The 18,460-nt window shown below is 37.5% G+C and overlaps 2 protein-coding genes across 2 annotated transcripts; one reads left to right on the top strand and one right to left on the bottom strand.

Moving 5' to 3' along the window:
- Positions 1-671: 671 nt before the first annotated feature.
- Positions 672-2,546, bottom strand: LOC120431241 (pre-mRNA-splicing factor Slu7). Its single transcript, XM_039596381.2, has one exon. The coding sequence runs from the start codon at positions 2,503-2,505 to the stop codon at positions 715-717; it is 1,791 nt and encodes a 596-aa protein (XP_039452315.1). The 5' UTR covers positions 2,506-2,546; the 3' UTR covers positions 672-714.
- Positions 2,547-10,557: 8,011 nt separating this feature from the next.
- On the top strand, positions 10,558-17,941 carry LOC120431218 (RNA-binding motif protein, X-linked-like-3). The gene is made up of 5 exons (XM_039596365.2): positions 10,558-10,714; positions 10,802-11,795; positions 11,854-12,569; positions 16,794-17,433; positions 17,511-17,941. The coding sequence occupies exons 2-4, from the start codon at positions 10,828-10,830 to the stop codon at positions 17,426-17,428; spliced, it is 2,319 nt and encodes a 772-aa protein (XP_039452299.1). The 5' UTR covers positions 10,558-10,714; positions 10,802-10,827; the 3' UTR covers positions 17,429-17,433; positions 17,511-17,941.
- The last annotated feature ends 519 nt before the right edge of the window (positions 17,942-18,460 follow it).

Genomic DNA, 18,460 nt, shown 5'->3' with positions numbered 1-18,460 from the left:
TTAAACTATGTATCAAGTCAAGGCAGGAACTAGCCGGAAATTTACAAACTGTAATTCGATTTTGCAAGCAAAAACTACCAAGCGCGCGGAAGTTTCACTTGTTTTATGTGACATTGTCAATGTTCTAAAAAATGTATTTTTTTCAGGGGTTAACTTTGGTTGTGTTTTTTACTAACATTTCTTATATTTTAAGTAAAAAGAAGTGTGCATTAATTTTTGTAGTGTCCCAGACTATGCCTCAACGCATTTTTTTACAATTTAAATGATAATGGTGCCATTCTAGAGCAGAAAATGTGAAAAACAAGTAAAAAATTGAAAAAGTGACTGTAAAAACATGAAAAAAATAGAAAGGCAAAATGTAATGATAGGAGGTGGTAGAATAGGCCAAATACTACCAAAAACAAAGATAAACTAAACAATATAAATGCAAATTACAATACTAAAAATATAGTAAGAAATACTCAAAACGAGAGAAGTAAAGTTTTTCGTAGTACAAAAGTTGCTCAAAATGACCTGAACACAGGAAAAATAATAACCTTCGAAAAAGAAGTTGGGGATTAGGGGGCAGTATTTGAATATTTATTAATATTAAACGATTTTTATATGGGTAATCTTGCTGGACGTGATATCGGCATAAATTAGTCAACATTCTCGATGAGAAAAAAAAAACGCACATTTATTACCAGATTCAAAACCATTCACCAAAACCCCCCTTCACTTATCCATAAACTGCCTCATCGGATCGTCCTCCCGGCACCGCTTCATCTGGAACGCCTCCATCTCCTCCTGCGTCGGTTCCCGCACCTCAAACATACTATTGTACGGCCGCTTGCGCTCATCCATCTTCAGCAACTGCTCCGCCCGTGCCTGGTTCCGCTCCTCCTGCCTCAACGCCACCTTCAGCTTATCCTGCTCTTCCGCTTCCGCCTGCTTGCGACGCTTCCGCTCCTCCTTGCGCTTGCGTTTCTTCTCCTTCTTGCGCAACTTCTTGGCCTTCCTCTTCGCTTTGCGTTCCTCCTCGGAGTCCGAGTCGGAGTCGGAATCGGAGTCGCTGCTCGAACTGCTGCTGGAATCTACCGCGGCGGCGGCGGCGACGGCGGTTTGCTGTTGGTCGGGTTGTTTGCCGGTGGGTTCTGGGGCGCGATAGTCGGACGCGACTCGGGACGGTCCGGCGACTTGATCGGATGGTTCCGATTTGCCGTTTTCGCCGACGCAGTACGAATTTTTGATGGTGGACTCGCAGCATTTGTAGCCCCAGACGCCGTCCCGCCAGAACGATCCCCAGACGGTGGTGTGGTTGTTGACGAAGACGTCCTCCTCGTAGCGGGACCGGATGATGGGTTTGTCCTCGCCCTTGATGATCTTGCCGAAGCGGCTGTACTCGACGTAGTTCTCCGTTTGGGCGAGTAGGAGTGCCCTCGGGGGGACCTGCAGATGTTCCTCGCCGCCGTACTGCTCAACCACTTTGTTCTTGCTGGCGTCCTTGAATTGGTCCTTTTTCTTCTCGTACTCTTGCTGCAGCAGTTCCAGCTTGGTCGGTTCCGCCAGGACGTGCACGTCAACGCCCTTGCCGTGGGCCTCCCAAGCAAACAGTTGCGCCTGGGCGTGCTTCTGAATGTCCCCGCTGTAACGGACAAAGTTCTCCCCGGCAAAGTCCGTCTCCTCCGGGTGCAGGTTCGGGTTCGGATTGTCCCTCATCGAGCGCGTCTTCGGATCGTAATACGCCGAGTTCGGGTCCAAATTCCTCAAATATTTCGCCGTGTCCTCACGAATACGCAAGTTACGCACCGTAATCCGCTGCTTCGAATCCACCTTCGTACCCGGCATGTCCACCTCGTCCACGTACTTGTCCTCGTCCTCCGCATCCTCCTCCTCATCCGCCAAATCCGGATTCTCCTTCAACTTTTGCGCCCTCAACTCCCTCTTCGCCACCTCAATCTTCTGATATTCCTCCACAATCTCCCGATGATTAGCCGGATCGTACCCCGCCCACCGATCCCGCTTCCCATCGTAATCCGACACAATCTTCGGCTGGACAAACTCATCGTAAGCAATCTTCCCCCCGTTAAACTTCGCCCCCACCTTCCTCGGCCGCTCCATACAATCCTTCTTCTTGTGCGTAACCGCCCCACAATTCTCGCAAGCCCCCTTCCGAAACTTCGTCACCGACTTGCTCGTGTCCACCCCCCGCCGATACCACTCATCAATCCCCGACAACTCCCGGCTCTCCTCCTGCGGCCGCTGGTGCTTCAACGTCGGTCCCGCCGTATTGTAATACCACGGCGCCGAACTGATGTACTGCGGAATGTGCGGATTAATGTCCCGTCCCTCCTCGTCCACCGCGGCCGGAGCCGTTCCGGCCTTCCGCGCCTCCTCCAGCTCCTTCGCCTTGCGCCAGTCCTCGCGGGACTTTTTCTTCGGCTCCTCATCGTCCTCGGTGGTGCGGCTCGACTTGTCCTGCAGCAGCATCGAGATGGGCACACGCGACGAAGAACCCGCTGCCATGGTGAGGGTGTGGCGGTTCCGGAACGGGTTTAACGGGGAAAATCTGTTGCGACTTTGCGAGGAAAATTTTACGATTCAAAACAAAACACTCGCGATGAAAAGTTTTGACGTTTAGAGGGCAAGAGGCGAAAGGTGAAAACGAAACTGGAAGGGTGAAGTGAGAGGGATGTGAGCGGTGCGGGAACTGCTCGAATGGCAGTCCCAGTCGGAAATGTTTGGTAGCTTAAATTTTCGGATAAAATCGAGAAATTAAAAAGAGAGATGTGAGCCGGTAACATGGAGTTAAACTTTCGCAAATGTCATGGTAAACTTCACAGAAGCTTGACAGAAAGTTTAACTCCGTGTTGCACTTTTAATTTCTCGATTGATTTGCAGCAACAAGATTTCAAGCAAAAGTTCCTACTCGAATCGAAAAAAAAAAAACATAAATATAAATTTAAAAAAATAAACATTAGACTGTCTGCAGCGCGAAGTTTTATAATTGTTTCAAATTGCGAGCAGTTTTAAATTTTTAGAACTGGCGGAAATGAAACTAGAACACGATGCTAGCAACGCGCTGATCTAAATGTTGTTTAAAAAAAATGCTTTTAACTGTGTGCGTATATGATTATCAACACAGCATCATAGTGTGTGTGTAAGAATACGTGGATATCTTTATATATCTGATTTTTTTTTGAAACTGAGTTCTATTCCAGTTCCAAATCGTCTCACGTTTGAAACAAACTCGTCGAGCAGTTTTATTTTGGTTTCAAAATACTGCTCGAAAAATAAAACTGCAACTCTGCGTTGCGGGTGGGTTGTTTCAGTTCTATTTGAAAAATGAAACAGCTAGAACAAAGTAGAGCCGCGTTGCAAGTAGTGTTAGACTACTTGCAACGCGAAGTTTTATAATTGTTTCAAATTGCGAGCAGTTTTAAATTTTTAGAACTGGCGGAAATGAAACTAGAACACGATGTTCGCAACGCGCTGATCTAAATGTTGTTTTTAAAAAAAAATGCTTTTAATTGTGTGCGTATGATTATCAACACAGCATCTTAGTGTGTATGTAAGAAAACGTGGATATTTCTATATATCTAGATTAAATTTTCAAAACAACCTATCCCTCATGGGTTTCCTATGCAGAGAGGGCCTTTTGAAAATTTTATCGGGATATCTGATTTTTTTTTTGAAACTGAGTTCTATTCCAGTTCCAAATCGTCTCACGTTTGAAACAAACTCGTCGAGCAGTTTTATTTCAGTTTCAAAATACTGCTCGAAAAATAAAACTGCAACTCCGCGTTGTGGGTGGTCTGTTTCAGTTCTTTTTGAAAAATGAAACAGCTAGAAAAAAGTAGAGCCGCGTTGCAAGTAGTCTAAGAAATACATTGTAGAAAAAAGCAAAAACTGCTCGAATGGAAATGCTCCATTGAAAAAATGGAGTACCCACAGTCGAGCAGTTTTTGACAGTTCGCTCCATAAGAAATACATTGTAGAAAAAAGCAAAAACTGCTCGAACGGAAGTGCTCCACTACAAAAATTAAAAAAATATAAAAATTACAAAAATTACAAAAATTACAAAAATTACAAAAACTACACAAATTACAAAAATTACAAAAATTACAAAAATAAAAAAAAATTACAAAAATTTCAAAAATTACAAAAATAAAAAAATTACGAAAAATACAAAAAATACAAAAAATACGGAAATTTAAAAAATACAAAAATTACAAAAATTACAAAAAATTACAAATATTAGAAAAGTTACAAAAACATACAAAAATTACAATAATAACAATAATTACAAAAATTACAAAAGATACAAAAATTAGAGAGCCTGGAGCTTATTAGAGAAAGGACATCTTAAAATACTGAAACTGGCACCTCTGCATGCACATCAGTCAAAATAGCTTGCAGCACTGTAATGGAGCATTTCCATTCGAGCAGTTTTTGCTTTTTTCTACAATGTATTTCTTATGGAGCGAACTGTCAAAAACTGCTCGACTGGGGGTGCTCCATTGTCAAAGCACCAGCGTGACTCTTTTCAGATTCTCTTTTGATCAGTCAATCGAGCCAAAACAAACTGTTTAAAACATAGTTTATGGTTGTGTAAAGCTAAAAATTAGGTGCTAAACCTTTCTGCAGAAAAAAAATCCCGAAGGTACCAAATTTTTCGATTTTTTCCCACGATGTTATTAGTGCCCGAAACTGACCATTTTTGCGCGGCATTAGCATGCAACGACATAAAACGTTTACGAATCAGCAAAAGAAAACTTGAAAATATTTAACGAAATTTAAACTGAAAAAGAAAATTGAAATTGTTTTGTTTTCAGTTCGTGTTTTACACTTTTTCGAATAAAATATAAATCACCCAAATTACAATACTTCCCATCGATTGATCGCCAACTGAAATTTCGTCTGCTCGATTGCTACCTCCGTTTGACAGTTCTTGTGCTTCGATTGGTACTTTTGTTTTGAGATGTCCGTTCTCTAATAAGCTCCAGGCTCTCTAACAAAAATTACAAACAATACAAAAATTACAAAAAATAACAAAACATACAAAAAATACAAAAATTACAAAAAATAAAATAAATCACAAACCAAAATGACCAAAATGACGAAAATGATCAAAATGACCAAAATAGCCAAAATGACCAAATTAACGAAAATGATCACAATGACCAAAACTACCAAAAAAGTCAAAATGATCAAAATGACCTACATGACGAAAATGATCAAAATGACCAAAATGGCCAAAATGAACAAATTAACGAAAATGATCAAAATGACCAAAATGGCCAATATGACCAAAATGATCAAAATTACCAAATTAACGAAAATGATCAAAATGACCAAAATGACCAAAAACTACCAAAATAGTCAAAATGATCAAAATGACCAAAATGACTAAAATGATCAAAATGACCAAAATGGCCAACATGACCAAAATGACGAAAATGACCAAATTGACCAAAATGACAAAAATGACCAAAATGACCAAAATGACCAAAATGACCAAAATGGCCAAAATGACCAAAATGGCCAAAATGGCCAAATTGACCAAAATGACAAAAATGATAAAAATGATTAAAATGACTAAAATTACCAAAATTACCAAAATGACCAAAATGATCAAAATGACGAACATGACCGAAAATTCCAAAATGACCAAAATGGCCAAAATGACCAAAATTACCAAAATGACCAAAATAGCCAAAATGACCAAAATGACCAAAATGACAAAAATGACCAAAATGATTTAAATGACCAAAATGACCAAAATGACGAAAATGACCAAAATGACGAAAATGATCAAAATGATGAAAATGACCAAAATGACGAAAATTACCAAAATGACCAAAATGATTAAAATGACCATAATGACCAAAATGACCAAAATGACCAAAATGGCCAAAACTACCAAAATAGTCAAAATGATCAAAATGTCCAAAATGTTCAAAATGGCCAAAATGACCAAAATGACCAAAATGGCCAAAACTACCAAAATAGTCAAAATGATCAAAATGTCCAAAATGACCAAAACGACCAAAATGACGAAAATGACCAAAATGACCAAAATGACCAAAATAACCAAAATGACCAAAATGGCCAAAATGACCAAAATGACCAAAATGACCGAATGACCAAAATGACCAAAATGGTCAAAATGATCAAAATGATCAACATGACGAAAATGACCAAAATTACCAAAATGACCAAAATGATCAAAATGACCAAAATGACCAAAATGACCAAAATGACCAAAATAACCAAAACGACCAAAATGGCCAAAATTACCAAAATTACCAAAATGACCAAATGACCAAAATAACCAAAATGACCAAAATGACCAAAATGACCAAAATAACCAAAACGACCAAAATGGCCAAAATTACCAAAATTACCAAAATGACCAAATGACCAAAATAACCAAAACGACCAAAATGACCAAAATGACCAAAATGGCAAGAATTACCAAAATGACCAAAATGCCCAAAATGATCAAAATGATCAAAATGATCAAAATGATCAAAATGATCAAAATGATCAAAATGATCAAAATGATCAAAATGATCAAAATGATCAAAATGATCAAAATGATCAAAATGATCAAAATGATCAAAATGGTCAAAATGATCAAAATGACGAAAATGATCAAAATGTCCAGATGACCAAAACGGCCAAAATGACGAAAATGACCAAAATGACCAAAATGACCAAAATGACCAAAATAACCAAAATGACCAAAATGGCCAAAATGACCAAAATGACCAAAATGACCGAAATGACCAAAATGACCAAAATGGACAAAATGATCAAAATGATCAACATGACGAAAATGACCAAAATTACCAAAATTACCAAAATGACCAAAATGATCAAAATGACCAAAATGACCAAAATTACCAAAATTACCAAAATGACCAAAATGACTAGGCTTAGTGATTTTTCACGCTCGAAAATTGCAAATTTCACGGGGACCTCCATTTCAAAACACCAAATTTCACGCAAATTTCGCGGAACTTGAAAAATGTTAAAATAACTCTGAATATCCTATGTTTAAATCACAGAAACAACTTTTTATGCTTCATTATGTATTATTATGTAAAAAAATCTTTACTAAATTTGAATGCGACAAAAAAATTCTTCCGATTTTCAAAAAAAAAAGATCCTCCTGGTTATTGGATGGGCTCTATATATATTTTGAAACAAAATGTAGGGCACGCGTATTCTCATTTACTAAACTGCTCTTTTAATATTCGACTAACAAAGCTCAAATGTTTTCGCTAATTTGCTTCTGTTATATCATTTTACATTTTATTGAATTTCATATCAAAGCTAGATTTGTCCAGTCAAAATGAGAAAAATAAATTGAATTTTCAGCGTCATTTAGCCCATTAAACATATTTTTTAAGGGTTTTAGCTCATTTGTCAAAAACTAAATTTATAAACATTTTGCAAAAATAATATAATTTTTAACAAAATCTAAATTTTTATTCTAAATGAGAAGAGAAAACAAAAAAGGAGTATTTTTAACTTTCAAGGGAATCATCCACCCAAATAAACAAATATCTTTAAAATTTAACAGGCCCAAAAAATTTGTTATATTTTTAAAATAGGACTCCAAAGATACAAAATACTCTTAATTTTATTTTGAACAAAACAAAGCTTGATTCTTTTAATTTCTTTCAAAACTATACCTTTCAAATAAAATGGCACTAAAATTTTCAATACAGCGAATGAAAATATTACTAAATTTTGTTAATTTCTAAAAAACTCAAAGATCTCAACATTTCTTCAAATGGTTCATATCAACTTGACACACATATATAATCAAGCTTTTTAATTGAAAACTAATTAAATATCTTTTCTTTTTGGATGAAATATTTATTAAGTTGTTAGGTTGGTACAAATTTTATTAAAAGTTTTTGTCTCTACTGAACTAGTGTAATATGCATTTTAAAACACTTTTCCCATGCAAATGTTGTATTTTTTTTTGCCGATATTTGCATTCAATGATTCGAGAAAATTGATAAATTTCACGAATTTCACGCCGTCTACGAAACCGTCAAAAATCATTAACCCTATATTACACCCAAAGTTAAAGAACGAGGGGATAGTCCTCACGAAAAGAAACGTGAGGAAAGTGCTATTTTGCGAGAGTATAGTTCTCTCGCGTGTTCATTCGTTCATTGGAACAGTTCATCCTATTGAGTGGCTTATATGGACAAATGACCGCCACTTAGTTACCGAACCGTGGTGGCCCATACGGCAAAGGCACGGTTCAATATGCCGAAGGTCTTGGGTTCGAGTCTCGGTACCGGTACTTTTTTTTTTTTTTTGATAGATGAACTTTTTTTGAAGATGAACCATGAGTAAAGTACTCTCGGTAATTTCGAGATTTATCCTCTCCGTCCGCACACAGTACCATTTTACTACCGAATCGTGCTCTTTATTCTCTCGTATGCCGATACCCAGTTCTGGGTGTAGTAATAAAACCAGGGTATTCACTCGCTTAATTCTACAGTAGTTCATAACATTATGTTTATTCCTTTTAAAGTTTGATAAGTTATTTTATGAAAAATCTTTACATTTTCACACAAACATAAAATTTCACGGGATTTCGCGGAAAAAGCCAAATTTCGCGGAATTCACGCTGTCCGCGAAATCGTGAAATTTCACTAACCCTAAAAATGACCAAAATAACCAAAACGACCAAAATGGCCAAAATTACCAAAATTACCAAAATGACCAAATACCGAAATAACCATAACGACCAAAATGACCAAAATGTCAAAAATTACCAAAATGACCAAAATGCCCAAAATGATCAAAATGATCAAAATGATCAAAATGGTCAAAATGATCAAAATGATGAAAATGACCAAAATGACCAAAGTAATTAAAATGATCAAAATGACGAAAATGACAAAAATGACCAAAATGACCAAAATAACCAAAACGACCAAAATGGCCAAAATTACCAAAATTACCAAAATTACCAAAATTACCAAAATTACCAAAATAACCAAAATAACCGAAATAACCAAAACGACCAAAATGACCAAAATGACCAAATGACCAAAATGACAAAAATGTCAAAAATTACCAAACTGACCAAAATGATCAAAATGATCAAAATGGTCAAAATGATCAAAATGATCAAAATGACGAAAATGACAAAAATGACCAAAATGACCAAAATGACCAAAATGACCAAAATGACGAAAATGACGAAAATGATCAAAATTACCAAAATTACCAAAATGACCAAAATTACCAAAATTACCAAAATTACCAAAATGATCAAAATGATCAAAATGGTCCAAATGATCAAAATGATGAAAATGACCAAAATGATCAAAATGATCAAAATGACCAAAATAATCAAAATGATCAAAATGACCAAAATTAACAAAATTACTAAAATGATTAAAATGACCAAAATGACGAAAATTACCAAAATGGTAATAATGACGAAATTTACGAATCTGACCTAAATGACGAAAATTACGAAACAGATCAAAATTACCAAAATAGCCAAAATGACGAAAATTTTCAAAATCACGAAAATGACGAAAATGACCAAAATAACTAAAATGACCAAAATGGCGAAACTGACCAAAATGGCGAAACTGGCCAAAATTATCAAAATGACTAAAATGACGAAAATTACAAAAATGATCAAAATAAAAAAATATTACCAAAGTGTTAAAAATGACCAACATGGCAAAAATTACGAAAATTGCGAAAATGACTAAAATGACCAAAATGATTAAAATGATTAAAATGATGAAAATGATGAAAATGATTTAAATGATGCAAATGACGAAAATTACTAAAATGACGAAAATGACCAAAATGATCAAAATGACCAAAATGACGAAAATGACCAAAATGACCAAAATACCAAAATGACCAAAATGACGAAAATGACCAAAATGACCAAAATGACCAAAATGGCCAAAATGACCAAATTGATGAAAATGATCAAAATGACCAAAACTACCAAAATAGTCAATATGATCAAAATGACCTAAATGACGAAAATTACCATAAAGATGAAAATGAACAAAATGGCAAAAATGAAGAAAATTGCGAAAATGAACAAAATCACAAAAATGACCAAAACCACGAAAATTACCAAATGAAGAAATTAACTAAAATTACCAAAATGACAAAGTTTATCAAAATGACCAAAGTACCAAAATGACCAAAATGACCAAAATGACTAGACAGCCCAAGACAGCCTTAAGACAACAGTAAAAATTTCACAAAAAAAACTTCAAAATTTAAGAATTTTTGAGGAATTTTTTTGGTTTGCAAAGTTTTTAAACAGTTTTTGAGAGTTTCCATACTGGTCAGAAGGGTTTTTTTACCAAATTAAGTTCTAGATAGGCTAAATAAATATTTGCAGTGAAAGTGCTCGATTTTTCATATTCAATGTCGTAACCCTCGAATAAAAAACCTCTCCAACTTACGACAGCTCACATCTCTCTGAAGTAGAATCGCGACCTCAAACCTTCCGCAAATCGCTCCCCCAGCGGTAGCATTTTTGACAGTTTGACGAAGCAACCAGCCGCCATTAGACAGAAAATATTTTTTACGCGACCCAGAGGCGTAAACGATTCCGCTGATTCCGGTCGGAAATCCGGATTGTACGGTGGTTAGATATTTCTCACCGCGAAGTTTACAGGTTGTTGTTGAGGATCGCGCAGAAATTTGAGTGAAGGTAAGTGCGTTTCGTTGAATTTCACTAGCTTAAAATTTGTCAGCTTTGCTAACCTAGCTTTTTCTGTTCGTGGGTTCGTCCGCACAGGATTCGATCGATTCCGTCGCGGCAGGATGGGCAAGTCGAAGAAAAAGTACGAGAGCAGCTCCAGCTCGAGCTCGTCGGATGCCTCGGAATCGTCGGACAGTTCGAGCTCGGAGGACGTGGAGGTGAAGCGGCGCAGCCGGAAGAGTAAGAAAAGTGGGGGCGGCGGCGGTGGCCGCAAGCACAAGAAGAAGCACGTCAGTTCCGGCTCGGACGGGGACTCCGGGAGTGATGGGGAGGAGGAGTCGTCCTCGGCGAAGAAGAAGCACAAGAAACATAAGAAGGTGAAGAAGGTGAAGAAACACAAGAAGCATAAGAGCCGGGCGGATTCCGACGACGAGAAGCGGGTTGAGATCGTGGAGGAGGACGAGATGGAAGTGGTGGAGGAGGTGGTGGCCAGGAGGCACCGTACGACCTCGTCGGATGATTACGTCAAGGCGCGACACTACGAGTCGTCGATTCATTCGCGGGATTCGCGGAGGGAACCGGTTCCGAAGCATCCCTCGTCAAAGTGGGACAGCCCGGCGGACGGCGGGGACTATCGGGGGCACCGGAAGCGGTCACCTTCACCGCGCGTTCCCCAGTACGATGAGTACCGGGGTAAGGCCCCGCGGTCTCCGCCTCCTCCGGTGCGTGGTTCTCCTGCCCGCGGGACATCTTCCCGCCGGGGGGCCGATGACTATCAGCGGGGCAAGTCGTTGCATCAGGGAAGGGGGCCGGAGCGGGAGCCGCGTGCCGGAGGTCCTCGCGGATACGGGGACGAGCGTCGGCCGGTTTCACCGCCGATGCCACCGCAGGAACGCAGCTGGGACAGACGAGGTGGAGATCGGTTCGAGGAGGAGCGCAACTTCCGCAAGCCATCGCCCGGTCAGGCAAGGAGAGGTGGACGGTTCGAGCAGCATGACGAAAGGGGTGGTGGCTTCGACGGTGGTCGTCACGGGTCGTCGGGATATCAACATCGGGGAGGCGGCGGCGATCGGTACGAAGAGTTTTCCGGGTAAGAATCCAAATTTCCTCGCTGCTTCCACGTTCTAATCTCAAATCCCCTCCAACAGCCGGGATCGCGCCCACCGGGATCACCGTTCCTCGCGGGGCAGCCATCGGGAAGAGTACCACCACCAGGAAGAGCGCGGCGCAGCTCCTCGCCGTCGGAACTCACCTCCAATGGGCGGCGGCGGACGAGGAAGTCCCCCGGCGCCGCCACCCTCCCGGGATCGTCGCGAGCGCAGTCCCCTGCACGGCCATCACGAGCCACCGCCAAGCCATCACGGGCATGACTTCCGTTCCGGCTACCGGGGTGGCGACCGGTACGACGGTGGACCACCTCCGGCCTGGATGGATCGCGGTGGCGGAGGCCGCTTCAACCGCGGACGTGGCGGCCCGTTCCGGGGCGGTCGCGGCGGCATGGAGCGCGGCGGTCGTCGGAACTTCCCCGATGACCAGGGTGGTGGATTCGACCGTGAAATGGACTCCTACCGGAAGCCGACGGGACCGAACTGGGAGGGTGGCGAGCGTAGAGAGCGAGGCGGTCCTCGGTCACCGCGTGGACGGTCCCCGTCGAGGTCGAAGTCGCGCGAGCGGAACGGAAATCGAAGTCGTGGAGGGCGGATTAGTTCGCCGGCACCGCCGGTGAAGGTGGAACGCAGTCGTAGCGGGGAGGCTCCGCTGGCGCAGCGTCGGGGCAAGTTTCCGCGGAAGGAGGAAAAGGAGGACGACGGAGCGGATTACGAGTGGGGCGGTGGCAAGCGGAAGCAGCCCAAGCGCGAACCGGGTGAGCAGATTATCATTACTTTGGTTAGGCAGAGCTAGGAAGGGTTTTTTTTACAATTTTAAAATTTTGATCATTGGAGAGGGTCAATTTGGTAAATAAACAAACGTTGTTATTCAAAATTGCATTTTTCTCACGGGAAATCCGTCAATCAATCGCTTCTAGGGGAAATTTTTCGTGTCTCTGGCAAGGTTAAAAATGTGGTCCTTTTCTATTCATTGTAACGATTCTCAAAATGTCTAAATGTTAAAAATAAACAAGAAGGCTAAAAACCGTAACTAAAAAACAAAAGCTCGGATTTTAGAAAATTGCTAATTTAAAATCTCTAAATTGAAAATATAGTGATTTTAAGATTTAAAGAGCTTAAGAACTCAAAGGTATTTTCAAATATTAGTTTCAAAAAGATTTTTTTATATTTCTCATTTTCTTCAATTTGTTTTATATTCAATAATCTGCAATTATGAATTCCTGAATTTTAAAAAAATTGCTTAGAACACATAATATTTTAAAATTTAGATGTTTTGTTTTTTTTTTGTTTCCATATTTTTATAAATTTAAACTTTTCGTTTGAAAATTTATTAAATTAAAAATTTTGGAACCACATAATTTGAAATTTTAGATATCACGAATCTAAGAATCTGAAAATAAATGAATAGATAGAACAATAATAGAATAATGATAGAAGAATTTATACATTTATAAATTTATCAATTTCAGAAAAAAAATTATAAAAATAAAAAAAAAAATAATTAAAGAACTTGAATATTTATTTATTGTTGAATGTTAATATTTGAAAACAAATGCCAAGTACAAAAATTGATAAAAAAATATTGAACTTAATTTTTTTCAGGTTGATATTTTAAAAAAGTTATAAAAAAGTTTAAATTTTAACGTTACGTTGTAGAAATTTTACCATCTTAAAAAAATCAAAACTTAAGTATTAAAGAAATTGTGAATATGAAATTATAAAATTTACAAGCTGAAGATTTTTTGAATTTAATTTGAATTTAAAAAAATCTTAATTTAATTTTTAGATTGCCAGCAATATTTTTATTTTTTAATTTGTACACAGTTTAATTTTTTTTTTAGATTCTTAAAATAAAAAAATATGGAAAGAATTTTAAACATGTAAATTAATTCCTAAATGAATTAGGCTGGTACAAGTGTTATTTAAAGTTTTTGTAGTATTGACGAATTTTTTTTTCGCCGAAAAGAAAAACTTTTTGCAGCGTTGTACAACGGAATTTTACAAAAAATTTAAAAAAGAACTAAAAAAATTTAAATAAGAAAATTTAATTCCTATATAATTTTAGAATTTAGGAGTTTACATTCCCAAATTTTAAAAATTGAGAAATTATTTTTTTAAGAAAGGTTATTTTTAAAGAATTTTATGCATTTAAAAATTTAAGCTCCAATACAATTTTCGTTTTTTGCTTTTGGGTGTTTTTGGAACCGCCTGAGACAGGGTTTTTGTAAAAAAACGAAAAACCAAAAAAAAATCTTTGTTACATAGATCTAGGGTTTTTTCTCAATTTTTTTTTTCTCTGAAAGAGCACGCAGCTAGCAAAATCTAAACTTAAAAACATGTACCCTCCCTGTAATGGCTTATGAATTGATCTCAGTTGAAAGGTTCTCCAAATCTCTGAATTGCAAATGTAACATCCTGGAGCAAAACTGTTAAATTCTAATAAACAACAATTGAATTGAAAAAAAAAATCTTTGTTTATTGGACTTTTTCAAAAAAAAAAAAAACCTCGAAAATAAATACAAAAATTTACAAACTACAGACTCAACTACAGATTTGCCATTAAATTAAAAGATCAAAATAAATTTGATTGAAGAAATTCGTTTTTTTTCTTAAAATTTTAAAATTTAGGTTTTAAGATTCCTAACCATTTTTTTGATTGAGAAGTATTTAAAGAATTTAAAATATGAAAATTAATTTCCTGTATAATTTATGAATTGTGGAATCAACAGTCTTTAAATTAAGTTATTATTTTTTAACTCGAAAAACCTACATAGCATTTTTCTTATCTTAATAATTGAATTGATGAAATTCCTTTAATTGTTTAAAAATTGAGGAACTTTAAATTTCAAAACACTAGGATTTGAAAAAAAAATATGTTCTAGGAATTCGATAATCAACATTTTACAAATTTGGAAATTTTGAGGATTGAAGAATTCTAACTTTTAAAACAAATTAGGATTTCAAACTAGAATTATTCTAGTAGAATAGTTAAGTCCAGAATAACTTTGGAATTAAGGAATTTTCATTCTACCAATTTTATATGTTAAAAATTAAGGAATTAACGAAATTCATATATGTAAGATAGGAAACTAATACATATATGTATTAGTTTCCTATCTTACTATCTCAATCTTTTTTTTTTTTTTAATTTTTAAGTGATTAAAAATTTTAGAACACAAGATTAAAAAAAATGACTTTAAAATTTGGATAAAAATTTTTACATCTGGGAATTCAATAGTTCAATAAAAAACATTTTATAAATTTTAAAATTTAAGAATTTTAAAATTTAAGAATGTAAAAATTCAAAATTTTAAAAAGAAAATGGAATTTTTGAAATTTAAACCTGAACATTAAATTGAGGAAGTAACTTTCCATATTTTTTTTTTTTATAAAAGAATTTAAGAAAGTCAATCATTAAATTAAAGATTTTTGACTTCTTCACCTCAATGAGGAAAGGCTATAAAATCACTCGAAAAATGAACTTTTTTATTCGACCTCATAGATCCACCTTCACGTATACATATCGACTCAGAATCAAATTTTGAACAAATGTCTGTGCGTGTGTCTGGATGTGAGTCCGTGCACCGAAAAATATGCACCCGATTATCGCCGGACTGGCTGAACCGATGTGGACGGTTTTGGTCTCATTCGATCCGTCTTGGGGTCCCACAATACCCTAGATAATTTTATGAAGTTTAGAAAAGTACTTCAAAAGTTATGCTAAAAAAACGGTTTTAGCTAAACTTCGGAAGATTGTAAAAAGGGTGGTTTTTGTAAGAAAACCCGTCATGCTATATATTGTTAGAAAGGCATTTGAAAGACCTTTCCAACGCGTTCAAAAGATTGAAGATCTGACAACCCCATCAAAAGTTATGAGCACTTAAGTGTTATTTAAACACTTTTTTGAGGCCGGATTTCAAATATTTTGATGAAAAAGATGTCCGGATCTATCTTGCGACCCACCGTTGGATAGGTAATCAAAATACCTTTCCAACAAGCCCAAAAGATTGAAGATCTGACAACCTTATCAAAATTTATAAGTACTTTAGTGTTATTTATACACTTTTTTGAGGTTGTGTAGTGTATTCACTTTATGGATGCGAGGAAGGCACCAACCACCTAAAAGTGGATTTAGTAACGTTTTCAAAATTATTTTTAAACTCGTAATATTTATCAGTTTAATTTTCATTATTTTTATTTTTTAAATATTTGAGTAAACCAGAAACTGAAAAAAAGAACTAGAGGATTCGAGAAAATGTTAAATTTAAAATTTAGTAATTCAAGAACGCAAAATGATTTGTAAATTATTTCATCAGGAATTAAAAATCAGAAAATTACATTCCTAAATAATTTAAGAATTGAGGATTTAACATTCTAAATTTTTTTAAATTTTAGAATTTATAAATGAAAGAAATTCAGGAAAAACGAATAGTTTAAAAAAAAATTTAATTCTCAAAGTGTTTTAAATACTTAATTTTTATTTTTAAATTTTCACTTAAAGTTTTCAAATGCAGGAATTACAAAATTTAGATTTTTTTTTTTGATTTTTTTAATTTAAATTTTTAATTTTTAAACTTTAAATTTTAAAAATCAGATTCAAAATTTCGGATCAAAATTGTTGTTATGATCTTCAAATTAAAAAAAAATCGTTTTTAACATTACCTTTTCAATTTGTGTAGTTGAACGTTAAATTGAAAAAAATATTCTAGACTCAAAAATGTATGAATTTTAGAATTCAAATATTAGGAATTTTGAGAATTTTATGATTTATTTGTTGTAAAATTAAAGAATTATTAAATTGAGAAATTAAAAAATACAGGATTACATTTTCTTAAATTTTAAAATTATATGTTTAAGAATATAAATACTTTGTTAGAAACTCTAGTAATTTAAAAATTTACAAATGTAACAAACTAAAAATAAAATACTTTGTGATAAAAACTATCTTCAACCATTTTTTCACCCATCTCTTCCCTCAGGTCGCGGCGGCGAAAGCGAAGAGTCCGACAACAACAAGGACAAGGAGGAGGAGGAACCGGTCGAGAAGGAAAAGCCCAACTTTGCCCTGTCCGGCAAGCTCACCGAGGAGGTCAACAAGGTCAATGGGGTCGTCATAAAGTACGCCGAACCGGCCGAATCGCGCAAACCGAAGCGCCGCTGGCGTCTGTACCCGTTCAAGGGCGAGCAGGCCCTTCCGACGCTGTACATCCACCGGCAGAGCTGCTACCTGATTGGGCGCGACCGGAAGGTGTGCGATCTGCCGATTGACCATCCTTCCTGTTCGAAGCAGCACGCCGCGTTGCAGTACCGGCTGGTGCCGTACGAGCGCGAAGACGGAACGAGCGGGAAGCGCGTCCGGCCGTACATTATCGACCTGGAGTCGGCCAACGGGACGTTCGTGAACAACAAGAAGGTCGACACCAAGAAGTACATCGAGCTGCTCGAGAAGGACGTGCTCAAGTTTGGGTTCAGCTCGCGCGAGTACGTCCTGCTGCATGAGAACAGCAAGGAGGACGAGGAAGATGACGACGTGGTCGAGGACAAACCTCCGGCACCGGCTGGGGGAGGAGCTAGCAACGGTGGAGCGAGGGGCAAGCGCGATCAAAGCGAGTAGGACAGGTGAGTTTTGGGGGCCAACTTGAAGGTGGGACGTACTCGCGGTTGATCGCTTTGCTAATCCGAGATTTTGTTCGCAGATTGTCGACATAGAGGATAAGCAGCAAAACAAGTAGCAACATACTGAATTGTAGAAATTATGACTCCCACAACATCTGAATGTAACCAGCACGAGAGAGAGATTGTGCAGCGAACAACTGAAGCATCGTGACAACTACAAAACCCCCAAAATGTTTTAACCAACTCAAAACTCACTGAATATCTGAAGTTTAAAATAAAGTATCGTAACCAACAACCACAAAAACCAAACCGTCCAAGGCGTCGTTCAAGCTGTTTTCACCTCTGGGGAAGAAGGAGGAGGAGGAGGAGGAGCGCAACCAATCAAAACGCCGTCGAAACCGATCTGTGATAACCCGAAACCGTCCCGTAGTTTGTGGTTGCGTCCCCACCCAAGGATTCGCTTTCCCTTCTCCTAGATTGCAGTGCTGTTTTGTTCGTGGAGCAGAAGAAGGCGAAGAAGCGGCAGCAGCTAAAACTTTAGGATATCAATGACGGATTTACTACTGTTGTAAAGAAATCAGCTGAAGAAAAAGGATCGTGCTTCGACGACGACGGCGACAAATCAACAACTCTCGAGAACGTTCAACGCAATGATAACATACATCGGATTGAACAACCAAACAAACACACCAAAGAGTCAACATTGGAAGGCAACTGTTTTACGTTGGACTACCTCTGGGAAGGCTTGGCCAAATTATGGTTACAAAAGCAGCGAAGCAGAGCTAAACAATCATCGTTCAACATCGACTGTGAAGGAGTTGTGCGAAAAGACAGAGCATCGACACGAGGGGCACGATTTTCAACATATCAGTTCAACTAAGTGGCAGTAACAGAATCGCAGTAAGCGTTGAGCTGGCAATGAATGCGTCGGAAATCAATTTAAGAAACTTCATGGGCATTTTTTCACCCCTCTAAAGCAGTGTACGCACTTGGTCATGGAAAAAATCAAATTGGGCAGCAGCAACAGCAA

Source organism: Culex pipiens, chromosome 1 (assembly GCF_016801865.2).
Source record: "Culex pipiens pallens isolate TS chromosome 1, TS_CPP_V2, whole genome shotgun sequence".
Classification (NCBI taxonomy): Eukaryota; Metazoa; Arthropoda; class Insecta; order Diptera; family Culicidae; genus Culex; species Culex pipiens.
Note: the sequence above shows the minus strand (reverse complement) of the source record. Positions and strands in the feature narration are given on the sequence as shown.